Source organism: Pristiophorus japonicus, chromosome 1, assembly GCF_044704955.1.
Source record: "Pristiophorus japonicus isolate sPriJap1 chromosome 1, sPriJap1.hap1, whole genome shotgun sequence".
In the NCBI taxonomy this organism is placed as follows: Eukaryota; Metazoa; Chordata; class Chondrichthyes; family Pristiophoridae; genus Pristiophorus; species Pristiophorus japonicus.
In genome coordinates this window covers 58,174,616-58,202,152 of record NC_091977.1, presented here as the reverse complement: position 1 = coordinate 58,202,152, position 27,537 = coordinate 58,174,616, and the positions used below count along the sequence as shown (strand labels likewise).

At 44.6% G+C, this 27,537-nt stretch overlaps 1 protein-coding gene across 1 annotated transcript in view; it reads right to left on the bottom strand.

Moving 5' to 3' along the window:
• LOC139279856 (neuropeptide FF receptor 2-like) overlaps positions 1–23,985 on the bottom strand; it is a 38,431-nt gene extending 14,446 nt beyond the window's left edge. The window contains exons 1-2 of the mRNA XM_070899167.1: positions 23,658–23,985; positions 660–759 (exon numbers count right to left, since the gene is read on the bottom strand). Coding sequence (XP_070755268.1) covers positions 660–759; positions 23,658–23,985 — 428 coding nt within the window. The remainder of the gene's footprint in view (positions 1–659; positions 760–23,657) is intronic.
• Positions 23,986–27,537: the final 3,552 nt, after the last annotated feature.

Sequence of the window (27,537 nt, the reverse complement as noted above, 5' to 3'; positions counted from 1 at the left end):
TCTATGTTAATGTTACTTGTAGTAAAACTAGTATTATTAAATTCTAATATTTGAGCATCATCTTCAAGGGTGAATACTGATGCAAAGTACTCATTTACTATTTCCACCATACTCAGTGAGTCATTTGTAACCTGTCCTTGAACTCCCTTCAGTGGCCCAATACAGTCTTTGATAGTTCTCTGACTCTTCACATAACTAAAAAAGCTCTTCCCATTACTGCTACAGTTGTCTACAATCCTTTTTTTCATTAGTTTTTTTGCTGATCTCATAGCAGCCATAGGTTTCTTTAGTTGTTCTTTGTATTCAACCCTATTTATTTGAGTGTTAAATTTCTTTAATTTATAGAAACATTTCTGTTTACATTTTATTCGTCTTTGTACATACCCAGTCAGCCGCCTTGGCTTTTCCTTGTAACACTTCCGTCTTTTGATTTTGGGTATATATTTGTTTGCCACATTTTTAATCTGATTCTTAAAAACTTTACATTTATATTCAACATTGGTTGCATCACCATCGAGGAGTGTTAGCCAATTTACCTGTTCCAAATCATCTGCCATTTTGGAGAAGTTTGCCCTTCTGAAACCCGGTATGAGTTGCAGGTTCTCAGTACCTTTAGTTCTACTAGCCAATTGGAACCCTGTTCTCCCTGTTCACCTTACCTGTCCACTGCAATTGCAACGAGGGTAAAGACTGAGGCTGAAACAGAGATTCCTTGAACCAAGCCACTCATCTTGCATACAAAGCTTCCAAAGGGCCAGCCTGTAAAACAGAGTACACTTCCTGTCATTCATTCCAGGGGGGAGAAAAATAACAGAAATGTTTGTTGTGGGATTAATTTTGTACATAAATAATATCAGCCACAAATGTATTTTCCACCCCAAACCTTCCCACATTTTGGAGATGGACACTGTCCTAGTTCATTAAAATACTGGATTCTAATTTGAGATGGGCAACTCCCAGGTGGTCCAGCCCAGTACAGGTAAGTGACCCAGTTAAAGAGCTGACACCCAGTGTTCCAGATAGGCGTGGGATACAAAGCCTTTAAATTGCTCTTATGAGGTGAACAATATGACATTTTTTCAAGTCCCCTCCATCCCAATATTTGAGTTGCATTTGTTCATGTATTTCCAGTGCCTTCCTTCTCTGATACTACTCATGGAATTGAGAGCAGCCAATCTGGGCATGGTTGCACCGTAACTACCTTGCAGTCTAATATTGAAGCGATTTATTTGGCATTTATGCTGAACATTTCAGCTGAGGACTAGGAATGTTGCTTCTCAATGGCAAGCATTAGCAAACAATGCAAGAGATACTAATTGGAGTAAACCCTCCAGCCTCTTGTAACAGCTGTATGGGTCCCAGAATGAATGTATCAGGGGCCCTAAGAAAATGCCACAGAGAAAGTGGAAAGCTGTGTCGAAGGGGAGTAGGTTTTTCGGGCATTCAATCCGTGGAAACAGAGTGATAGCACCCCGAAAAAGACACTGCCCCATTCTTACTGTGCTGTGCCCACCATAAACTGCCCTCCCTCTGCCAGCCTATCACTGGAGCGAGGGAGGGGGAGGGGTTAGTTTATGCCTGAGTCAGGCGGTGAGCCCATTTGAAAAGCAAATCAGAGTCCTATGATGTACCCCAATTGCCAGGTTATGACAGCACTGATGGAATGTGTGGGGCGAATGCACCACCCAGTATCTGCCAGCAGCCCAGCCAATGAAGAGCTGCTCCAGGCTCCACAAAACCAGCCTGGGCTGCCACCATACCATCCAGAGATTGGACTCATCCCCACAGAATGGCCTTCTTAGGCTCCCGAAGCCAGCCTGCTGGGCAACCTGATATTGCTGTCAACTCATTTTCCGCCCGCCAGCCAAATGCTAATGAGGCCCAGCCTTGTAAATAGATGGGCCCTCCCGCTGGGACTATTATGTGGCAGCCACTCAAGGTCCACTCCTGGGGAAAAACGACCCCACAGAGTCAGCGCAGAGCTCAGCACTGTTGTAGCTAGGAGAGGTAGTCTACGCATTGGATAAGGGAGTCAAGGGTTATGGGGAGCAGGCAGGGAAGTGGAGTTGAGTCCAAGATCAGATCAGCCATGATCTTATTGAATGGCGGAGCAGGCTCGAGGAGCCAAATGGCTTACTCCTGCTCCTATTTCTTATGTTCTTATGTGGAGATAGCATTGGGCAACTGCAGTCACTTGTGAGGAACCTTCAATGGACATTGTAGGACCTGAGGCCTTGGATGGATTTAGAGACAGTGCAGAGTCTCCTATTTTGACCGTTTAGTGCACAAGTTATAATATACATTTGCAATTAGGAATTTGTTGCAGATACACACATATCAAGAGCAGCTGTTGTGATGATTACACATTATTTAAGCTGTGGTTATTTTGATAATCCAGTGAAAGAATTCATTCTATACTTTCTTTACTGTGCACAGAAGTCTCAGAACGCAAGGAGGCTTTAGTAGGACCGTCCCCTGATGAAGCAGCCCCAAATCACACAACAGCCACATTGCATCATCAGCAGGGGCACACCATGGAGGCTGCAGATAGTGATATTAATGTGGGATCATCAGATGTTGTGACATATTAAGGTGAGGCAAGGGAGGTGTTGAAGGCTCCACCGCACTCCTAACTGGCCTCCCAAGTTCTATATTACGTAAACTTGAGGTCATCCAAAATTCGGCAGCCCGTGTCCTAACTCACACCAAGTCCGGCTCACCCGTCACCTCTGTGCTCGCTGACCTACATTGACTCGCTGACATACAACGCCTCGATTTCAAAATTCTCATCCTTGTTTACAATCCCTCCATGGCCTTGCCCCTCCCTCTCTGTAATCTCTTTCAGCCTCACAACCCCACGAGATGTCTGCGCTCCTCAAATTCTGCCCTCTTGAGCATCCCTGATTATAACTGCTCAACCATTGGTGGAAGTGCCTTCAGCTGCTTGGGCCCTAAGCTCTGGAATTCCCTCCCTAAACCTCTCCACCTCTCTACCTCTCCATCCTCCCTTAAGATGCACCTTAAAATCTACCTCTTTAACCAAGCTTTTGGTCATCTGCCGTAATTTCATCTTACGTGACTCAGTGTCAAATCTGTTTTGTCTTATAACACTGCTGTGAAGCGCCTTGGGACATTTTATTACGTTAAAGGCGATATATAATTAAGAGTTATTGTGTAGAGGTACCGTCTGGTGGCTGGAGGAGCTTTAGGATGTAGACCTCATTTGAAATATGTTCAAAAAGAGATCATTGCAACAGACCAACCATTCACTTGCACCAAACACTGCAAATTGGTCTGGATAATGCAGAAGGATCTGCCACTCAGAACGGGACAACCATAAACAATGTGAGTAGTGCCTAGAAATATTGATTATCTGCTCTGAACACCATCATTGATCATCTCAGTTATTTGGCATTGCAAGAGACATGTTTGCATGAACTGCAAATTTCATTAATGTTGCCTCTGCTGTTTATGATGTGCTGGAGGACACACCAGCAATCTTGTTGTGCGAGGCCCCTTGGGGAAGAGGGACCATAACATGGTAGAATTCTTTATTAAGATGGAAAGTGATGCAGTTAATTCAGAAACTAGGGTCCTGAACTTAAGGAAAGATAATTTTGATGGTTTGAGCGTAAATTGGCTAGAATAGACTGGCAAATGAAACTTAAAGCATTGACGGTGGATAGGCAATGGCAAATATTTAAAAATCACATGGATGAACTTCAGCAATTGTACATCCCTGTCTGAAGTAAAAGTAAAAGGGGAAAGGTGGCTCAACCGTGGCTAATAAGGCAAATTAGGGATAGTGTTAAATCCAAGGAAGAGGCATATAAATTGGCCAGAAAAAGCAACAAACCTGAGGACTGGGAGAAATTTAGAATTCAGCAGAGGACAAAGGGTTTAATTAAGAGGGGGAAAATAGAGTACGAGAAGAAGCTTGCTGGGAACATAAAAACTGACTGCAAAAGCTTCTATAGATATGTGAAGAGAAAAAGATTAGTGAAGACAAACGTAGGTACCTTGCAGTCAGATTCAGGTGAATTTATAATGGGGAACAAAGAAATGGCAGACCAATTGAACAAATACTTTGGTTCTGTCTTCACGAAGGAAGACACAAATAACCTTCTGGAAGTACTAAGGGACCAAGGGTCTAGTGAGAAGGGGGAAATGAAGGTTATCCTTATTAGGCAGGAAATTGTGTTAAGGAAATTGATGGGATTGAAGGCCGATCAATCCCCGGGGCCTGATAGTCTACATCCCAGAGTACTTAAGGAAGTGGCCCTAGAAATAGTGGATGCATTGGTGATCATTTTCCAACATTCTATTGACTCTGGATCAGTGCCTATGGACTGGAGGGTAGCTAATGTAACACCACTTTTTAAAAATGGAGGGAGAGAGAAAGCGGGTAATTATAGACTGGTTAGCCTGACATCAGTAGTGGGGAAAATGTTGGAATCAATTATTAAGGATGAAATAGCAACGCATTTGGAAAGCAGTGACAGGATCGGTCCAAGTCAGCATGGATTTATGAAGGGCTTGACAAATCTTCTGGAATTTTTTGAGGATGTAACTAGTCGAGTGGACAAGGGAGAACCAGTGGATGTAATGTATTTGGACTTTCAAAGGGCTTTTGACAAGGTCCCACGCAAGAGATTGGTGTGCAAAATCAAAGCACATGGTATTGGGGATAATTATAGAGAATTAGTTGGCAGACAGGAAGCAGAGAGTCAGGATAAACGGGTCCTTTTCAGAATGGCAAGCAGTGACTAGTGGAGTGCTGTAGGGCTCAGTGCTGGGACCCCAGCCCTTTAAAATATGCATCAATGATTTGGATTAAGGAATTGAGTGTAATATCTCCAAATTTCCAAATGACACTAAGCTGGATGGCAGTATGAGCTGTGAGGGGGACGCTAGGAGGCTGCAGGGTGACTTGGACAGGTTAGGTGAGTGGGCAAATGCATGGCAGATGCAGTATAACGTGGATAAATGTGAGGTTATCCACTTTGGGGGAAAAACGCAAAGACAGAATATTATCTGATTGGCGGCAGATTAGGAAAGGGGGATGTGCAACGAGACCTGGGTGTCATGGTACATCACTCATTGAAAGTTGGCATACAGGTACAGCAGGCGGTGATGAAGGCAAATTGTATATTGGCCTTCATAGCTACGGGATTTGAGTATAGGAGCAGGGATGTCTTACTGCAGTTGTACAGGGCCTTGGTGAGGCCTCACCTGGAATATTGTGTTCAGTTTTGGTCTCCTAATCTGAGGAAGGACGTTCTTGCTATTGAGGAGTACAGCAAAGGTTCACCAGACTGATTCCTGGGATGGCAGGACTGACATATGAGGAGAATCAGGATCAACTGGGCCTTTATACATTGTAGTTTAGAAGGATGAGAGGGGATTTCATAGAAACATATAAGATTCTGACGGGACGGGACAGGTTAGATGCGGGTAGAATGTTCCCGATTTTGGGGAAGTCCAGAACCAAGGAACACAGTCTTACGATAAGGGGTAGGCCATTTAGGACTGAGATGAGGAGAAACTTCTTCACTCAGAGAGTTGTTAACCTGTGGAATTCCCTGCTGCAGAGAATTGTTGATGCCAGTTCATTGGATATATTCAAGAGGGAGTTAGATATGGTCCTTACGGCTAAGGGGATCAAGGGCTATGGAGAGAAAGCAGGAAAGGGGTACTGAGGGAATGATCAGCCATGATCTTATTGAATGCTGGTGTAGGCTCGAAGGGCCGAATGGCCTACTTCTGCACTTATTTTCTATGTTTCTATGTTTCCAAGACATGTAGTGGCTGCTTTAGTGTTCTTGGAAAAAAGTTGTATATAACTATTATCCAGGAATACAGAAACTATTGAAAGTGCTTGCATAGAACATGGAGGACTTGGGATTAGCAGTGGCAAGTGTGCAGCAGCACAAGAACCAGCATCTGTCTCCCTTGTGAACATGAGGCCTATACTATGCTTTAAATAAGTGAACAAAGCCCTCCCGAGCCAAAAGCATAATTGTGGCATATTTTCTGGGACTTTAATGGCAGAAGATGGAAGTTCAATGCCAGGAGAATCCTACAGCCATACACAGGTCATGTTGCAATCAACCTCTATACTTACTCCTCATAAGGGTTTATTGAAAAGTAGCCCATTACACAGAACAATTGATAGACTATCACATGATAGATCATGGCAATGCACAATACTGCATCAGAGTAACACACACTATAGACACTCGCCATTGCTGCCAATAAACACACATGACTTTATTGAATACTTTATTAAAGACATTTACATAAGAACATAAGAATAGGAACAGGAGTAGGCCATATGGCCCTTCGAGCCTGCTCCGCCATTCAATAAGATCATGGCTGATCTGATCATGGACTCAGCTCCACTTCCCTGCCCGCTCCCCATAACCCTTTATCCCCTTATCGTTTAAAAAACTGTCTATTTCTGTCTTAAATTTATTCAATGTTCCAGCTTCTACAGCTCTCTGAGGCAGTGAATTCCACAGATTTATAACCCTCTGAGAGAAACAGAAATTTGTGTGCATTGTGTCTGCACGGGGATGAGTGGCTATGCTATAGTGGAAATAGAAAGGTTAGCAGAAGAGTATTTACAGACTCTCAAGCTGGACCACTTCTGGGGCCCTGTGGTGGCCTGCAGTGAAAAAGTGAATGAGTTCATGACAATCTCCCGTGTGGCAGTGACTGCTGAATGGCTGCTTCATTGAATGCGTTGAATGTTTCACTTTATCTTCCTGCTGCTCTTCATTCAAAGTCCATGTGTAAGGGCTCAAGTACCATTAGGTGAAAAATACTGCAGACTCCATTGATGTTGCTAACGCTTTGAATCCTGCTGTCAGGCCCCAACCCGAGTGAACTGAACATCAATGGTTCTGCTCGAGGATACTCTTGTAACTGGTCACTGCTGAGTTCTGGGGATTGTACTGAGGTGTAAGTAATCATGTTGCAGCAGGTAGGCCAGCAAGCCCATGGCTCTGAGTCCTGGCATACATAGTATTTACAAGGATAAATGCATCATGTGAACATCTTCCTCTTCATGCACATGACACTCACATGAACATTGCAAACAATTTGATTGTTCAGCAAAAAGGCTTCCCCTTCTCTTCAAGTATACCATTACTTGGGCGGGCACATGAGGACAACGTGGGTGTGGTTGGTCACATATTGTACCCTGGGGAAGCTGCCAAAGAGAAAACTGTCATCTCTGCTGCCGCTGCTGCTGCCACTGTTGCCATAACAGTAAATAGTTTGTAGGTAGCTGCATGCTTAAAAAAGAGCATCTGTTACATTCTCAATGGCACAGTACACTGCAACTTGGTCAAGACAGATCTATCATGAAAGAAAGAACTTGCAATTATAAAGTGCCTTCTATGGGATCTTAGGATGTCTCAAATTGCTTCACAGCCAATAAAGTACTGTTGGAATGAAGGGAAACATGGCAACCATTTTACGTCCTGCAAATACAATGAAATGAATGCTAAATAATCTCTTTTTAATGATGTTGGTTGAGGGATAAATATTGATCAGGACTTTAGGGGAGCTCCCCTGCTTGTCTTAAAATTATGACCACACGATTCTTTGCAACATTTAAGAATACAAATTAATTTTTTTTGATGGGTGGGGGGAATTTTTATTTACTTTATTTGATGTGAGTTTGGTTTCCAATGTTCAGAAAAAAACTACTGTATTATTTCTCACAAAGTAACCAGAGAATGATCTGCAAGTGGATTGATTTACAGGATCTCACAATAGAAATGAAAGAAAGGAACACAATTAATATGGGAGCTCAAAGAGGCACACAGCATTGAGGTAGTGAGTTGGTTTAGATGGAGCTCAAATACATTATAAAATTGTTGAGGTAGTACAAGATGAAAGAAGGCATGCTCGAGAGTTCAGCAGGCACCTAAGATCAGCAGGCACTTAAAATGCACAGATTGTGCCTGCCATTATGGCACTCAAAATATCTATATTCCTTGTAGCAGGTCTTACCAGTCACCTCAGACAACTGCCTCCACGGGCTTTAGGTCAGTAGGGAGCCAACTGGAGATCTTTGTATTGCCAGTAAGGCCACTTGCAGCTAACTTGCAGCTCAGGCATGGCAAATAAGGTAATCACTAGTGTTAATAAGCATCCAGCTTATTCAAGGCTAGCATTACTGCATCAGTTTACATGTGCGTCACACAAATATCAGTCAGGTGACTGATGCATAGATCAGCATGGTCAGAGCCTTCATTTCCTATCCAATTGAGCATGGCTGGCTGATGTCCCCACGGGGCTTGGTTTGAGATAGTACAGGGGTTATTCATGGATGCTATATGGCCATTTGGCCAGCAGTTTCCTGCTCCTCTGCCACTACTTGCTTCTCCTCACCTATGTACTGTGGCTTACTCAGTGCTACCTCCTCAAGCTCACTCTCTACTACCTCCAAATTGTGTATAGTCCTGCTGGTACTTGCAAAGGTACTCAGGATGTTAGGAGCTTATTCCTTGTCCAGTGGTGGCTCCAAGAGACACCTACTAACAGAGTTCACATTACAAGGCACTAAGTGTGCATACTGCTTGTGTGTATGTTCTCAAAATAGATGCAATGCAGAGGAAGAATGAGGGACAATTTCTCTTCTCCCCATTCTGCACCTGAACAGCACTTCACCTGAAATTCCTCTATGGCTTTATGCAGACCTGACTGCACTTGAAGGAAATGCAACAATGTAAGTTGTATGCGAATGACTGTCGGATGGCGCTATATCATATTTCCTCAAACAGTCTTCTTCTTAGGCAGTCCCTCGAAGTCGAGGATGACTTGCTTCCACACTAATATGAGTTCTCAGGTGACTGATGAGACCAATGCGGGACCTACAGTCTCTATCACAGGTGGGGCAGATGGTGATTGAAGGAGTGGGTGGGTGGTGTGCTTGGGTTGTCGTGCGCTCCTTCCGCTGTTTGTGCTTAGCTACTGCATGCTCCCGGCGAAGAGACTCGAGGTGTTCGGCATCTTCCCGGATGCTTCTCCTCCACTTTGAGCGGTCTTGGGCCAAGGATTTCCAGGTATTGGTGGGGATGTTGTACTTTTTCCAAAGGTTGTCCTTGAAGTGTTTCCTCTGCCCACCTGGGGCTCGCTTGTCGTGTCAGAGCTCTGAGTAGAGCGCTTGTTTTGGGAGTCTCGTATCGAGAATGCGGACAATGTGGCCCATCCATCGGAGCTGATCGAACGTGGTCAATGCTTCGATGCTGGGGATGTTGGCTTGAGCGAGAACACTGTTGTTGGTGTGCCTATCCTGCCAATGTATTTGCAGGATCTTGCAGAGACAGCGTTGGTGGTACTTCCCCAGTGTTTTGAGGTGCCTGCTGTACATAGTCCATGTCTCTAAGTCATATAGGAGGGCAGGTATCACAACTGCTCTGTAAACCATGAGCTTGGTGCCTGGTTTGAGGTCCTGATCTTCAAACGCCCTCTTCCTCAGGCGACCGAAGGCTGCACTGGCACACTGAAATAGTTCAGAGGGAGGGTGCCCCAATAAAAAAGCTCGCACTACCACATTCTAATCTGCGATTTAGGTACTTGTGAATTTAACAATTACGCTGGTATTCTCAAAAAAGGAGCTTTGTCTTTGGCAATGCAGATTCAGAATATTTTGCTGAAAATGGCTACAATTAATGTTGGAGGCTGTCTTCAGTACAGTGCTGAACCATCTCATCCTCCTTTAGTCATATGGCTTATTTAGAGGCAGACAAAGGCCAACAAACACAAGCTTCAGTGATAGCTAAAGAGATTTGCCAAGCTATCTCTTAAATCACTCACCAATATTTCCCTGCCACAGAGCAAAAATCATCCTCACCCCCACTACTTAATTCTACCTTGAATAAAAAGAAAAGCCTCATATTCAAAGCAGCATTCTCCTGTTGCTTTGTACTGACACTTTCTCTCCCTGTTTCCCCACCTTCTGTTCATCAGCACGGTGCTCCTCTTGTACCACTCACTCCAAGACAAGACAGCAGGGGTGCCCAGACTTCAACTTTCCCGACTCCCTCAGTGCTCTTGTACTCATGAATATGTAAAGTTTGTTTCCTCCCATGGAACTAAGGGCTTATTATTTCTGAGTCCTCATCCGGTTTGTATTAGGATCACCTTGCTCTGAAAGAAAATATCTATTCTTGCAGCGTGTTGTAAGTTGAAGGAGCACATACATAGCCACAGCCCATCCTGGGTGTCAGTAATGCAACTAGGTTGTGTTATAATTTTAGGTGTGTCAAGGCTTTAAGTTGTAAGTTGCAGCTTGAATATGTGCCCAGTTGGAATGTGCATATGCATGGTAAGCAATAAGAAGGTGTAAGGGTGCGTTAGGGCTTGGCATGGGCCAGCAGTAAGTGTGGAACAACACTTTGTAGCATGTGTAGCATGCCAAGATAAGACCACCCGGTAAATGGCACTGTGTGGTGGTCTTATCTTGGCAGTTTCATGAAAGTGTGCCACCTTCTTCCACTTCTGTGCCTAGGTGCTGCTAACTCTCATGTTGACCCTGTCTACCAACTCATATCGGGCTTCCTGCACTGCTGACCCTTGGGAAGAGTGGGTTGGAAGATCGATTATGGCAACCCTCCTTACACCCACATCATGCAGCCTCACTTTATTTTCTGCAGCCATTAAATGGAGTGTGGGTTGTTGCCCTGCTCCTTCACTTGCCCGCAGAATCTGCTCTCCGCCTCCACAAGTGTAATGCCTTCCCTTCATTTTTACTAGTCATTTTTGTTCCCCCCCACCCCCATAACTTTTGGAAAGACTGAAAAATACATTTGATAGCTTTGTAGCCTTTAGAAAAACTGAAGTGCATTTTGTTCCAACATACAGCAATTTATCTTTCAGTAGCCCGCAGCCCTTTCATTATTCATTGCAGCCCTTTAAGGACTGCTGACACACGCTATTTCTTGCCTTTTCACTGACTTTGGTAAACCCCTGCCTGCAGAACCAAATTGGGCTTGGGTGTTTGACTTACATAATTAATGATGACCAACATAAAAAATCTCACTCAGTGACGGCCCTTTCTAATTTATGTGACTGCAGTTCTCACGGTACTGAGCTTCTGCTGCATTAGTGTCAGTTCTGGCAAACTTTCTCCGACAGTGGCTAGATTTTCTTCAGGAGTCTCACTGTTCTGTCAGCATTACAGTTACTAAACTTCCTGGGCGAGATTTTCCACTTTTGCGCTTATCGCCCAAAAATGGGCGTTATTTCCGGCGTGGGCAATAAAAAAGGATTTTCAGATCGCTTGCCTCTTGCCCATTCTCAAAGCACCTAGATTCCATTTTTGAAATTGGGCGTTACCATGAGCGATATAAAATGGGTGGTAGCGTTAAATCTTGCTGACCTTCTGCCGTAAAGTGTCGCCGACCTTAGCAACGGCATGGCAACGCTCAACTCTCACGATTCACGAGGTCAAGGGTCATCATGACATGCGCAGAAGAGGAGACAGAGAGAGAGGGAGCTGAGAGGGACTGAAAGCGTGTGTGGCTGTGATGTGTGCTTGTTTGGCTGTTGTAGGAGGCACGAGGGAGATTCACCAGCAGCAAAAAGCCTATTAAGCACCAAGAACATAGTTGGCACCGAGTTTTTGTCCAACAAATAAGATATAACATGGAAGGGATGGTGAAGGCCCTGGAGCTGGTAGCCAGGAACACTGGTGGCAGAGGGCTCCCAGTGGTCCCGGAGTGTGGCACTGCACCCCAAGGTGCCGCACCCCTATTGCCAACCACACATGAGAGCCAGCAGCAACATCTTGCTTCTGGCTTGGAGCACATTCCCACCTCGGGACTGTCCTCTCCCACATCCGTCCAAGCAGCGTTTCGGCCGTCATCGCCCCCCCCAACCCCCATGAAGGAGGAGCTTCTTGGCCAGGCAGCTTGAAGTCAGGAGGGGAAAGGGAAGGGGTAGAGGTGGGGAGGAGAACAGGGCGGGGGGGGGAGGGAATACTGATGATTTCAGACAATTGTTCGGTTTAAATGTTTTTTATTTAACAAAACCTTGTTGCGCATTGGCTCAGATAGCTGCACCATTACACGCCGTTACACCCTTAACATCAAAGGGGAAAGTGACACTTAACTTCAATCAACTTAAACTTCAACTGTCACCAAGGTGATGCCCACCATTGATGTATCACCTGCACACCCAGCAGTGTGTCAGCCATGTAAATAACACCAACGTTCTTTCAGGCAAAGCGATCATTGATGAGCTCCTGATGTAAGGCTCTTGCAGCTAACATGGCACCATGGGCCCTTTCATGCGGTCTACAGGGGAGACGGGGGCATGGCTTCAGCATCAGCCTGATTGTCTGGGCCGTCGTCAGCATCCGCCTCCTCGTCCTCCTCTTCCTCTCTCTGGTGAGGTGGACTGTCAGACTCATCAGGCAATTCTTGTCCCCTCCTGATAGCCAAGTTGTGCAGTATGGAGCACACCACCACGAATTGAGCTTCCTGTTCAGGGTGGTATTGGAGCTCGCCTCCTGAGTGGTCCAGGCATCTAAAGCGCTGCTTAAGCACTCCAATGTTTTTCTCCATGATATTGCAAGTGGCTCTGTGACTCTCATTGTATCACCTCTCGGCTTCGGTGTGGGTGTCATGCAGGGGGGTCATCAGCCAGGTGGTGAGGCCATATCCTTTATCCCCAAGCATCCAGCATTGACCTTGTGGCTGATTGTTAAACAAGTCAGATACAGTGCTCTCATGCAGGATGTGAGCATCATGGATGCTGTCCAGAAATTGAGCATTCACTGCCAGTATAATTTGCTGGTGGTCCCACAACCAGTTGGACATTCAGGGAGTGGAATCCCTTGTGGTTCCTGAAAACCTCAGCATCCTGAAAAGGTCCCCACATCATGATGTGCATACAGTCTATTGCTCCCTGCACCGTGGGGATGTTTGCAATTCTGGAGAATCCTAGAGCCCTCTCACTCTGTGCCTCCTTGGTCATAGGAAAGCTGATCAAATCCCTCCTGCATGCGTACAGGACTTCAGTGACCTGTCTAATGCAGCAATGTGTGGCATGATGAGAAATTCCGCAAACGTCGCCAGCTGAGGCCTGAAAAGAACCCGACACGTAGAACGACAGTGCCGCGGTGACTTTGACCTCGACAGACAGTGCAGTACTGATGGTGCTGGCAGGCTGCAGATCTCCCCTTATCAGCTGGCAGACCTCAGTGATAACCTCTTTGTGGAAGCGCAGTCTCTGAAGGCAGGTGGTGTCAGGCAAGTCGAAGTAAGACTGCTTCTCCCTGCATTGCGGGGGTGGGGGGGTGGGTGCGGGGTGTAATGTCTGGTCCTCCTCATCAGTCTGGCACAACTTACATTGGGCACATAATGCTGTGGAGTGTACCTTTGGTCATCTCGAGTCTGCTGTATTTAATTGGTCATCAAGAGAGGGTGAGAAAGGACAGGCCCCATTGCAATAGCTCTCTGTTTTCCACCGATTGGTCACAAACAATGATTGTCCCGACGAAGACACCTATTAAATTCAAATCGGTCACAGTATGGTCAACATGTTTGTTGAGATGTTCACATCAACTCCAACGACCCCCAGAGTACATCCGAACTCCCCCGAGGTTGAAGCACAGCAGCCTTTTAAAGGATGCGACATGTGATGTAGAACATGGCGTCTATAACGCTGTGATTAGTTCCGGTTAGTTTCACTTTTTCTGGGCATTTTTTGGGGCAAGCGATATTGTGGGCGATATGTGTGCGAGGTAGTGAAAGTGACGCTGGGCGATCTCATGGCTGTTAGTTTCGGTAAATATGCTCTTTACAACAAAAAAACGTGGTTGGGCGGTATTATTGAATTTCAGCGTTAAATCAGTGTGGGAATTAACGCTGGGCAATATTATGGGCGTTGATTTCACCCATTCAGATGATTCCGTCCCAAAAAAGTGGGCATGCGATATTATTTTTTCCTGGCGCTAAGCACATGGGGAAAGTAACGCTCGGCAATAAGTTTCTGAAAAATCCCTGTCAGTTTCCATTTTGTGGCTAAATGAGCGATATCTGGGTGTTATACGTCATTTCAGCAATAAAATGGGCATTAAGTGGGTGTTAAGCATGCAAAAAAAGTGGAGGATCTAGCCCCATGTTTGGTGTCAATATGATAAAAGTGCCCTTAGAAAACAGAAAATTTCGCACTCAGATTAGCAATAGTATTGTACAATTCATAAATATCCAGGTCACCACCTAGAACATAAGAACATAAGAAATAGGAGCACGAGTACGCCATACGCCCCCTTGAGTCTGCTCCGTGATTTAATACGATCATGGCTGATCCGATGATGGACTCAGGTCCACTTCCTTGCCCGTTCTCCATAACCCCTTGTTCCCTTGTCGTTTAAGAAACTGTCTATTTCTGTTTTAAATTTATTCAATGTCCCAGCTTCCACAGCTCTCTGAGGCAGTTAATTCCACAGATCCACAACCTTCTGAGAGAAGAAATTTTTCATCATCTCAGTTTCTAAGATTATGCCCTCTAGTTCTAGTCTCCCCTATGTGGAAACATTTTCTCTGCATCCACCTTGTCAAGCCCCCTCATAATCTTATACGTTTCGATAAGATCACCTTTCACTTGCTGGAATTCTTTGAGGATGTAACAAGCAGGGTGGATAAGGGGGAACCAGTGAATGTGGTGTATTTTGATTTCCAGAAGGCATTTGATAAGGCTTAAGCAGTGGTGCAGCAGGGAGGGATTCAAATTCCTGGGGCATTGGAACCAGTCCTGGGGGAGGTTGGACCAGTACAAACCGAACGGTCTGCACCTGGGCAGGACTGGAACCAATGTCCGAGGGGGAGTTTTTTGCGAGAGCTATTTAGGAGGAGTTAAACTAATATGGCAGGGGGATGGGAACCTATGCAGAGAGACAGAGGGAAATAAAATGGAGACAGAAGCAATAGATAGAAAGGAGAATAGTAAAAGTGGAGGGCAGAGAAAGCCAAGGCAAAAAACAAAAAGGGCGACTTTACAGCAAAATTCTAAAGGGTCAAAGTGTGATAAAAAGACAAGCCTGAAGGCTCTGTGCCTCAATGTGAGGAGTATTCGGAATAAGGTGGATGAATTAACTGTGCAGATAGCAGTTAACGGATATGATGTGATTGGCATCACGGAGACATGGCTCCAGGGTGACCAAGGCTGGGAACTCAACATCCAAGGGTATTCAGCATTTAGGAAGGATAAACAGAAAGGAAAAGGAGGCGGGGTGGCATTGCTGGTTAAAGGTGAAATTAACGCAAAAGTAAGGAAGGACATTAGCTTGGATGATGTGGAATCGGTATGGGTGGAGCTACGGAATACCAAAGGGCAGAAAATGCTAGTGGGAGTTGTGTACATGCCACCAAATAGTAGTAGTGAGGTTGGGGACAACATCAAACAAGAAATAAGGGATGTGTGCAATAAAGGTACAGCAGTAATCATGGGCGACTTTAATCTACATATTGATTGGGCTAACTTAACTGGTAGCAATGCGGTGAAGGAGGATTTCCTGGAGTGTATTAGGGCTGGTTTTCTAGACCAATAAGTTGAGCAACCAACTAGAGAGCTAGCCATTCTAGACTGGGTGATGTGTAATGAGAAGGGACTAATCAGTAATCTGGTTGTGCGAGGCCCCTTGAGGAAGAGTGACCATAATATGGTAGAATTATTCATTAAGATGGAGAGTGACAAAGTTAATTCAGAAACTAGGGTCCTGAACTTAAGGAAAGGTAACTTTGACAGTATGAGGCGCGAATTGCCTAGATTACACTGGCAAATGATACTTAAAGGGTTGACGGTGGATAGGCAATGGCAAACCTTTCAAGATCATATGGACGAACTTCAACAATTGTACATCCCTGTCTGGAGTAAAAATAAAACGGGGAAGGTAGCTCAACCGTGGCTAACAAGGGATATTAAGGATAGTGTTAAATCCAAGAAAGAGGCATACAAATTAATTAGAAAAAGCAGCAAACCTGAGGACTGGGAGAAATTTAGAACTCAGCAAAGGAGGACAACGAGTTTAATTAAGAAGGGGAAAATAGAATACGAGAGGAAGCTTGCCGGAATCATAAAAACTGACTGCAAAAGCTTCTATAGATATGTGAAGAGAAAAAGATTAGTGAAGACAAACGTAGGTCCCTTGCAGTCGGAATCGGGTGAATTTACAATGGGGAACAAAGAAATGGCAGACCAATTGAATAAGTACTTCAGTTTTGTCTTCATAAAGGAAGACACAAATAACCTTCCAGATGTACGAGGGGACCAAGGGTCTAGTGAGGAGGAACTGACAGATATCCTTATTAGGCGGGAAATTATGTTAGGGAAATTGACGGGATTGAAGGCCGATAAATCCCCAGGGCCTGATAGCCTACATCCCAGAGTACTTAAGAAAGTAGCCCTAGAAATAGTGAATGCATTGGTGATAATTTTCCAACAGTCTATTGACTCTGGATCAGTTCCTATGGACTGGAGGGTAGCAAATGTAACACCACTTTTTAAAAAAGGAGGGAGTGAGAAAATGGGTAATTATAGACCGGTTAGCCTGACATCAGTAGTGGGGAAAATGTTGGAATCAATCATTAAGGATGAAATAGCAACGCATTTGGAAAGCAGTGATAGTATTGGTCCAAGTCAGCATGGATTTATGAAAGGGAAATCATGCTTGACAAATCTTCTCGAATTTTTTGAGGCTGTAACTAGTCGAGTGGACAAGAGAGAACCAGTGGATGTGGTGTATTTGGACTTTCAAAAGGCCTTTGACAAGGTCCCACACAAGAGATTGGTGTGCAAAATGAAAGCACATGGTATTGGGGGCAAGGTACTGACGTGGATAGAGAACTGGTTGGCAGACAGGAAGCAGAGAGTCGGGATAAACGGGTCCTTTTCAGAATAGCAGGCAGTGACTAGTGGAGTGCCGCAGAGCTCAGTGCTGGGACCCCAGCTCTTTACAATATATATTAATGATTTAGATGATGGAATTGAGTGTAATATCTCCAAGTTTGCAGAGGACACTAAACTGGGTGGTGGTGTCAGCTGTGAGGAGGGCGCTAAGAAGCTGCAGGGTGACTTGGACAGGTTAGGCGAGTGGGCAAATACATGGCAGATGCAGTATAATGTGGATAAATGTGAGGTTATCCACTTTGGGGGCAAAAACACAAAGGCAGAATATTATCTGAATGGTGGCAGATTAGGAAAAGGGGAGGTGCAGCGAGACCTGGGTGTCATGGTTCATCAGTCATTGAAAGTTGGCATGCAGGTACAGAAGGCGGTGAAGAAGGCAAATGGTATGTTGGCCTTCATAGCAAGAGGAGTTGAGTATAGGAGCAGGGAAGTCTTACTGCAGTTGTACAGGGCCTTGGTGAGGCCCCACCTGGAATATTGTGTTCAGTTTTGGTCTCCCAATCTGAGGAAGGACATTCTTGCTATTGAGGGAGTGCAACGAATGTTCACCAGACTGATTCCAGGGATAGCTGGACTGTCATATGAGGAGAGACTGGATCAACTGGGCCTTTATTCACTGGAGTTTAGAAGGATGAGAGGGGATCTCATAGAAACATATAAAATTCTGACGGGACTGAACAGGTTAGATGCGGGAAGAATGTTCCCGATGTTGGGGAAGTCCAGAACCAGGGGACACAGTCTTAGGATAAGGGGCAGACCATTTAGGACTGAGATGAGGAGAAATTTCTTCACTCAGAGAGTTGTTAACCTGTGGAATTCCCTGCCGCAGAGAGTTCTTGATGCCAGTTTATTGGATATATTCAAGAGGGAGTTAGATATGGCCCTTATGGCTAAAGGGATCAAGGGGTATGGAGAGAAAGCAGGAAAGGGGTACTGAAGGAATGATCAGCCATGATCTTATTGAATGGTGGTGCAGGCTCGAATGGCCAAATGGCCTACTCCTGCACCTATTTTCTATGTTTCTATGTTTCTATGTGCCTCATAAAAGGTTTCTGCGAAAGATTATAGTTCACAGGATTGGGGGTAATATATTAGCATCGATCGAGGATTGGCTAACTAACAGAAAATAGAGAGTCGGGATAAATGGGACATTTTCCGGTTGGCAAACAGTAACTAGTGGGGTGCCACAGGATCGGTGCTGGGGCCTCAAATATTTACAATCTATATTAATGTCTTGGATGAAGGAACTGAGAGTAATGTAGCCAAGTTTGCTGATGCTATAAAGATGAGTGGGAGAGCAAATTGTGAGGAAGACACAAGAAATCTGCAAAGTGATATAGACAGGCTAAGTGAGTGGGCAAAAATTTGGCAGCTTTAGTATAATGTGGGAAAATGTGAGGTTATCCACATTGGCACAAAAATAGAAAAGCAAATTATAATTTAAATGGAGAAAAATTGCAAAGTGCTGCAGTACAGAGGGACCTGGGGTCCTTGCGCATGAAACACAAAAGGTTAGTATGCAGATACAGCAAGTGATCAGGAAGGCAAAAGGGGATAGAGTATAAAAGCAGAGAAGTCCTGCTACAACTGTACGGGGTATTGTTGAGGCCACACCTACAACTGTGTACAGTTTTGATCTCCGTAGTTAAGGAAGGATATACTTGCATTGGAGGCTGTTCAGCGAAGTTTCACTAGGTTAATTCTGGAGATGAGGGGATTGACTTATGAAGGTAGGTTGATTAGGTTGGGCCTATCCACATTGGAGTTCAGAAGAATGAGAGGCGATCTTATCGAAACATATAAGATAATGAGGGGTCTCGACAAGGTGTATGCAGAGAGGATATTTCCACTCATAGGGGAAACTAAAACTAGGGGGCATAGTCCCAGAATAAGGGGCCGCCCATTTAAAACTGAGATGAGGAAGAATTTTTTCTCTCAGAGGGTTGTAAATCTGTGGAATTCTCTGCCCCAGAGAGCTGTGGAGGCTGGGTCATTGAATATATTTAAAGTGGTGATAGACACATTTTTGAGTGATAAGGGAATAAAGGGTTATGGGGAGCGGGCAGGGAAGTGGAGCTGAGTCCATGATCAGATTAGCCATGATCTTATTAAATGGCGGAGCAGGCTCGAGGGGCCTTATGGCCTCCTCCTGCTTCTATTTCTTATGTTCTTATGTTCTTATTACTCTCAGTAGGTTATCTCTGCATCAGTTCTCTGGTTCTGAATGAGTCATCATCACTGTGTACTCATACCATCCAGAAATAATTCTCTCCTAGAATCATAGAAATGTACAACACATAAGGAGGCCATCCAGTCCATCAAGTTTGTGCCGGCTCTTTGAGAGCAACTCAGTTTGTCCCTTTCCCCTGCTTTTTCGCCATATCCCTGGCATTTTCTTTCCTTCAAGTATTTTTCCAATTCCCTTTTGAAGGTTAGTATTGAATCTGTATCCACCACCCTATCAGGCAGTGCATTCCAAATCCTAACCACTCGTTGTATAAAAATAGTTTTGCTCATGTCACCTCTGGTTCTTTTGCCAATCACCGTAAATCTGTGCCCTCTCGTTACTGACCCTTCAGCCACTGGAAACAGTTTCTCTTCACTTACTCGATCTGAACCCTTCATGATTTTAAACACCTCTATCAAATCTCCTCTTTGCCTTCTGTACTCCAAGGAGAACAACCCCAGCTTCTCCAGTCTATCCACATAAGTGTATTCCCTCATCCCTGGAACCATTCTAGGAAATCTCTTCTGCACCCATCGAAAGCCATTACGTCTCTCCAAAAGTGTGGTGTCCAGAATTGGGTACAATACTCCAGCTGGGGCCGAACCAGTGTTTTATATCATCATCATCATCATAGGCAGTCCCTCGGAATTGAGGAAGACTTGCTTCCACTCCTGAAGTGAGTTCTTTGGTGGCTGAATAGTCCAATATGAGAACCACAGACCCTGTCACAGGTGGGAAGGGGTGTGTGGTTTGCTGCATGCTCTTTCCACTGTCAAGTGTTTTACATAGGTTTAGCATAACTTCCAGTCTTTTGTACTCTATACCTCTATTTATAAAGCCCAGAATCCCATATGCTTTGTAAGCTGCTTTGTCCTGCCACTATCATAAGATTTGTGCACAAGCACCCCCAGGTCTCTCTGTTCTTGCATCCCCTTTAATATTATACCATTTAGGGTTTATGGTCTCTCCTCATTCTTCCACTTCTCTACATTGAATTTCATCTGACATGTGTCTGCCCATTCCACCAGCCTGTTTATGTCGTTTTGAAGTTGATCACTATCCTCCTCACTGTTTACTACACTTCCAAGTTTTGTGTCATCTTCAAATTTCAAAATTGTGCCCTGTACCCACAAGTCCAAGTCATTAATGTATATCAAGAACAGTACTGAACCTCAAACTCAGAAGGCCTGGGTTCAAAGCCCCCGAACAAAGACTTCAACACATAATTTAGGCTGCCACTTCACTGCTGTACTGAAGGAGCAATGCACTGTTGGTGGTCTTTCGAATGAGATGTTAAACTGAGGGAAGCCGCAGGCTTATCTAGGAAGGAGTCAAGGTGACGTTCAGGTGAATGTCACATATCACTATTTGAAGAAGAGCGGTAGAGCTCTCTCCAGATCTGGTCAGTATCACATTGTTGTTTGTTGGACCTCGCTGTGCATAAACTGGCTGCTGTGTTTCTCTACATTACAACAGTGCATACACTTCAAAAGTACTTTGATTGTAAAGCAATTTGTGACATCCTGAGATTGTGAAAGGCACTATATAACCATCCCACCAGAAACATGCTGTACCCTAAATAATTATTGCTGAAATTTGTTCAGAAAGCTTACTGATACTACCAGTTCTGTCATGGACACCTATTTACCTTTCTAAATTTAGCTTCAGTTTGATACTGACTGCACTGGTGTACTCATGGCTTTGGAGCAGCATATTATAGAGTGGGGACTAGTTGAGAGCACAGTTCCAACACCTCTGGGATTTGAGCTTGCTGTGAAGACTTTCCCATTCCAACGGCTGTAAGTGATAATTGCAGTGAATTTGACCAGTTACAACACTATAGTTAGTTGCTAAAATTGTCAGTTTTGGACAGCTTACACAGATTATATCTAATTCCGAGGGGGCAGGGTGAACAGCCAGAGGTCGTGTTACATATTGGTACCAATGACATAGGTAGAAAGAGGGATGAGGTCTTAGGGAGCTAGGAAAGAGATTAAAAATCAGGACCTCGAAGGTAGTAATTTCCAGATTACCCCCGGTGCCATGTGCTAGTAAGTACAGAAATAGGAGGATAGAGCAGATGAATGCGTGGCTCGAGAGATGGTGCAGGCGGGAGGGCTTTAGATTCCTGAGGTATTGGGACCATTTCTGGGGAGGTGGGACCTGTACAAGCCGGACGGGTTGCACCTCAAAAGGGCCAGGACCAATATCCTCACGGAGTGGGTTTGCTAGTGCTGTTAGTGAGGGTTTAAACTAGTTTGGCAGGGGGATGGGAACCTGAGAGTAGATCCAGAAAGGAGATAAGTAAAGCTGTAAATGGAAGGCAGAAAATTGGTAAGGGAGTTTGTCAGTACTAAATAGTGTATACTTCAATGTAAGGAGTCTAGGGAATAAGGCAGATGAACTGAGAGCACAGATAGACTCATGGGAGTACGATATTATAGCTATTACTGAGACATGGCTGAAAGAGGGGCAGGAGTGGCAGCTCAACATTCCCGGATACAGGGTTTTCAGACGAGATAGAGAGGGGGATAAACAAGGAGATGGGTCGCAGTATTGATTAAATAAACAATTACATGTGAGGAGGGATGATATGTTAGAAGGATCATCAAATGAGGCCATATGGGTTGAACTGAAGAACAAGAAAGGGGCAATCACACTGATGGGAGTGTACTGTAGACCCTCAAACAGACAGGGGGAGAGAGAAGAGCAAATATGTAGGTGAATTTCTGAAAAGTGCAAAAACAATAGGGCAGTAATAGTAGGGGATTTCAACTACCCTAATATTAACTAGGATAGAATTAATGTGAAATATTTAGGGCTAGAAATTGATCAAAGGCTGCCACCACCCATTTAATGCCCCAAAAAACACTAAGATTCTGCAATTAACACCAGCGGAACATTGATCAAAAAATAGAAAAAAAAATTCCGGTGGGAAAAATGGGCGTTGAATGTGGATTCTCGATGGTCCTGGTCAAATTAAGTCCGAGGCTAGAGTCGTCCCAGGGAAGGGGGAAAACACGAAAAATATATATTTTTTAAATAAAACATCGGAAAACATTCAAAAGGAGCCTTTTTAACTGAAGTGCTGCCAAAGAGTTAAAAAAAAAACATTCACTTACCTTTTTTTGCAGGGTTTCATACCTACCATCCATCGAAAGGCTGCTCCGACTGGGTTTTTTTGTTGAAGTAGTACGGATCATCGCTCCCACCCAACTCGAGCAGGAGCAGTTTTCCCAGCATTGCATGCCAGCGGTCTGCTCCCGAGCGGTATTTTGAAACCACTAGCGTAAGGCCCTGATGAAATTCCCAACGAATGAAAGACCGCCCAAAACAAGGAAATACTGCCAAGAAACGCGCGCTAAGCTGATCAATTTCTAGCTCATAGAGAGAGCAGAATTCTTAAAATGTATTCAGGAGAAATTTTTTAGCCAGTATGTTGCAAGTCCAACAAGAGAGGGGACAGTTCGGGGTATCAGTGGGAGGGTATTTTGGTGGTAGTGATCATAATTAAGTTAGATTTAGGGTAGTTATGGAAAAGGACCAAGATAGACCAGGAATAAAAGTTCTCAATTGCCTATTTTATGCTATCGCACAGAGTCAAGATCTATCCCATTAAGAACATAAGAACATAAGAAATAGGTGCAGGTGTAGACCATTTGGCCCCTTGAGCCTGCTCCGCCATTCAATAAGATCATGACTGATCTGATCATGGACTCAGCTCCACTTCCCTGCCTGCTCCCCATAACCCTTTAAATTTATTCAATGACCCAACCTCCACAGCTCTCAGGGGCAGAGAATTACATAGATTTACAACCCTCAAAGAGAAGAAATTCCTCCTCATCTCAGTTTTAAATGGGTGGCCCCTTATTCTAAGACTATGTCCCCTAGTTTTAGTTTCCCCTAAGATTGGAAGTATCCTCTCTGCATCCATCTTGTCGAGCCCCTCATTATCTTCTAAGTTTCAATAAGATCACCTCTCATTCTTCTGAACTCCAATGTGTATAGGCCCAACCTACTCAACCTATCCTCATAAGTCAACCCCCTCATCTCCGGAATCAACCTCGTGAACCTTCTCTGAACAGCCTCCAATGCAAGTATATCCTTCCTTAAATACAGAGACCAAAACTGTATGCAGTATTCCAGGTGTGGCTTCACAAATACCCTGTACAGTGTAGCAGGATTTCTCTTCTTTTATACTCCATCTCCCTTGCAATAATTGTGGGGCAAAGCACAGGAAGTCGTACCTTACATTACAATATTAAAAAAAACATTTCCTACAACCTCTTTCCCCCATTTGTTTTCTCCCAAAAGTAAAAATTTAACTTAAAGCAGAAATTGTGGAGTTTTCTTCCAAAGCTGGACTTTAGATGCACTTACCGAGTAATAGTGGAGTGAACAGTTCTGACTTATAACACATGCACCCTCTCTTTCCTGGAATTCTCAGAAAGATGCTCATAATTAGTTTATTGAAAAAGATAACCATCATCCCTGCACTTACCTGTCAGGATATTGTCCACGAGAGTGGAAGGCATACAGAATATTCCAACAAGGAGGTCGCTAATGGCAAGGTTAAGGATGAAGAAGTTGGTGACTGTCCACATGTGTCGGTCCCTCACCACAATAAAACAAACCAATCCATTACCCAGCATGCAGAGCAGGAAGATTAGAAGGTACGAGGTAATGAAGACTGTGGCAACAGAAGATGTTTGCTGGTAAAAGGGAAGATACGTAATGTTGCTCTGAAGGTGAAAATATGAAGTTGATTCATTTAAATAGAGTGAGTCATATTCTTGGGCTGTAACATTTTGATCCCATTCTTCATTCATTGTTGTGCTCTACATTAAGTAGAAAGGCAACGTAGTTAGTGACATTAATTATCACATCACAGCTACATGAATACATCTACAATAATTCCAGTATTCTCTCTCCCTTATTAATATGTATATAGTACAAGTTGTGCACATTTAGAATCATAGAATAGAATCATAGAATGGTTACAGCACGGAAGGAGGCCATTCGGCCCGTCGAGCCCATGCTGTCTCTCTGCAAGAGCACTTCAGCTAGTCCCACTCCTCCATCCTTTCCCTGTAGCCCTGCAATTTATTTTCCTTCAGGTACTTATCCAATTCCCTTTTGAAAGGCACAATTGAATCTGCCTTTATCACCCCTTCAGGCAGTGAATTCCAAATCAAGCTGCGTAAAAAGGTTTTTCCTCATGTTGCCTTTCGTTCTTCTGCCAATCAGCTTAAATCAGTGTCTTCTGGTTCCCGACCCTTCCGTCAATGGGAACAATTTCTCTCTATCTACTCTGTCCAGACCCCTCATAATTTTGAACACCTCGATCAAATCTCCTCTCAATTTTCTCTGCTCCAAGGAGAACAACCTCAGCTTCTCCAGGCTATCCACGTAATTGATGTCCCTCACCCCTGGAACCATTCTTGTAAATCTTTTCTGCACCCTCTGTAAAGGCTTCACAGCCTTCCTAAAGTGTGGTGCCTAGAATTGGACACCGTACTCCAGTTGAGGCCAGACCAGTGTTTTATACAGGTTCATCATAACTTCCTTGCTTTTGTACTCTATGCCTCTATGTATGAAGCCCAGGATCCCGTATGCTTTTTTAACGCATTCTCAACCTGCCCTGCTACCTTCAACGATTTGTGTACATATACCCCCAGGTCTCTCTGTTCCTGCACCCACTTTAGGATTATACCTTTTAGTTTATATTGCCTCACCTTCCTACCAAAATGTATCACTTTGCAACTTCCTGTGTTAAATTTCATCTGCCGCCTGTCAGCCCATTCCACCAGCTCGTCTATGTCTTCTTGAAGTCGATCACTATCCTCCTCACTGTTCACTGTACTTCCACGTTTTGTGTTTTCTGCAAATTTTGAAATTGTGCCCTGTACCAAAGTCTAAAGCCCCAATATTGGTAGCCTTCTGCCGCCGAGTTTTGCTGCCGTTTCCTCTCCCCGCCATTTTCCGCTTGGGCGGGAGGGGAGTACTGCCGGTAACCGGCCACTGACATCCTCTGGCGGCCAAGTCGTGTAAGTGGCCTCCCGCCTGCCGAGATGCCAGATTGATGCGGGCGGGAGTTGGCGGGAGTCGGCGCCAGCTGGGGGAAGGACCGCTGCGTGGAAACTGATCTAACCCCGACGGTAGGTAAGAAAAGTTTAGTGAACATCTTAAAAAAAAATAAACAGCAACTTGCCTGGATGGGGTCCCCTGAAGGTGTTCCGGTGTTTTTTTTTGGTAATGTTTTTTATTTTTCAGGTCTTCCACCTTCCCTGGGCTCGATTCCATCCTCGGCGGCACTTGGGTGGCAAGCTCATTTGCCGCCGAGATTGAGAGGTCCCGCCCCCTGCTGCCCAGATTGACGGCGTAAGCTGTTATTTGGCCGCTGGGCGGTACTGCCACCTCTTTTAGAGGAATCTTTCAGGCAAAGTACCGCCCAGTCGCTCGGCGGCCATCGGCGGTCCTTTGGGCGGCAAATGGATGGGCCTTGCAGCTCATGAAAACCGGGGCCAAAGTCATTAATTTTTGTCAAGAAAAGCAGCGCTCCTAGTACCAACCCCTGGGGGGCGGGGAGGCCAGTTCTGTCTGTCATGTCACACTTCGTATGTCACATCTGGGCATCGTAGTTGATTACATGCAAATTTATTGGAGTCAATTGACTCAAATTTCACAACTGCAGAAAATTGGAACTGAGCAGCGAGAACAATCTACCAATAAAATAACAGAAACTGAGAAGAATTCAAAAGATTTATTCAAACTTTTTTTTGGTCACTATTCTTCATCTAATACCTGAGGAATTTTTTTGAAAGTAACGTCCATAGCATAATAAGAATAAAATGAGATATTTTACAATAATATTGCATACATATATCACTGAGCAGGTGCAGTACATACTGCGAAGGGAAAGGGAACAGCCAAAAGTTATGGTCCATATTGGAACCAATGACCATAGATACAAAAAGTAAATTAGTCCTTCAGGCAGAGTTTCAGGAGCTAGGAAAAATATAAAAAACCGGACCTCAAAAGGTAATAATCTCAGGGTTACTCCCAGTGCCATGTGCTAGTGAGTATAGAAACAGGAAGATAGTGCAGTTAAATGCGTGGCTGGAAAAGTGGTGCAGGAGGGAGGGTTTCAGATTTTTGGGGCATTGAGACTGGTTTTGGGGAAGGGGCACCTGTATAAGATTGGCACCTGATCAGAGCATGTACCAATGTTCTCACCGAGAGGTTAACTAGTACTGTTGAGGAGGGTTTAAATTAATTTGGCTGGGGGAGGGGAACCAGAAAATAGCAGAGAGGAGCAGCAATGAGATCAGAGAACACAGAGATATAAACAAAAGTAAAATGTGAAATATCCCCAAAATTGCAGGGACCAGGTTGAGGAAAATAGCAAAAATGATGAAGGAGGTGTTAAATTGCTTGCACATCAATGTCTGCAGTGTAACTAATAAGCTTGGTGAGCTGCAGGCACAAATTGCCACATGGGATTATGACATGGTTGCATTAACAGAGACGTGGCTCAAATAAGGCCAGGAATGGGTGCTTAGCCCCAGAAATTGGGGTCATTTGTATCTCCCGTTAGAGCCCCCGCGGGAGTTTTGCAGCGTTGGAATCCAGTAGTGCCCCTCTCTGCTGGCAATGACAATATCACCATGCGCAGCACACCAACGGCTTTATTGGACTTGAACCAGGCGATAGGATGCTCACGGAGAAATAGTTAAAGGGGAGGTGTTGGCCATTAAAAATTTATTCTGATGATTTTGCTGAGCACCCCGTTAGCAATGTGAACGCGGGATCTGTGCCGCGATCAGTCAGCCCGGCTCTCGGGTGGTCTAGGGAGGCCAATTTGTAAACTGCAGAGTTTTCAGCTTGGGCCCTTCCTTTTAATTACGGGAAAAGCCCCTCTTATGTGACAGCGCTACACGGCTCAGTTTGTAGGGCTGCATCCGCTCCGCTGTCACCCCAGAAAGGAAGTGGAGCATGTTATTTTATGCTCCACCTCCTTTCGGGTGCAGTAATCCGAAGTTAGCAAGCGGGGCGGGATTTCTGCGGCTGCCGCAAAATGTCCCTGCTCCCAATGTTACCACCCCCAAATGGGGCGCAACGGAACTTTTCCCCCTTAATATTCCTGGTTACCAAGCATTCAGGAATGAAAGAGAAGGAAAAGGATAAGGGGGAGTGGCAGTATTGATTAAGGATGATGTTACAGTTCTAAATAGAAAAAATATGCTCGATGGTTCTAGGACTGAATCTATTCGGCTTGAGTTAAGGAGTGGGGGTGGGGGGAGCTGTTACATTGCTGTGAGTTTTTTTATAGAGCTCCAAACAGCGAGAAGGAGATAGATGGGCAAATTTTTCAGCAAATT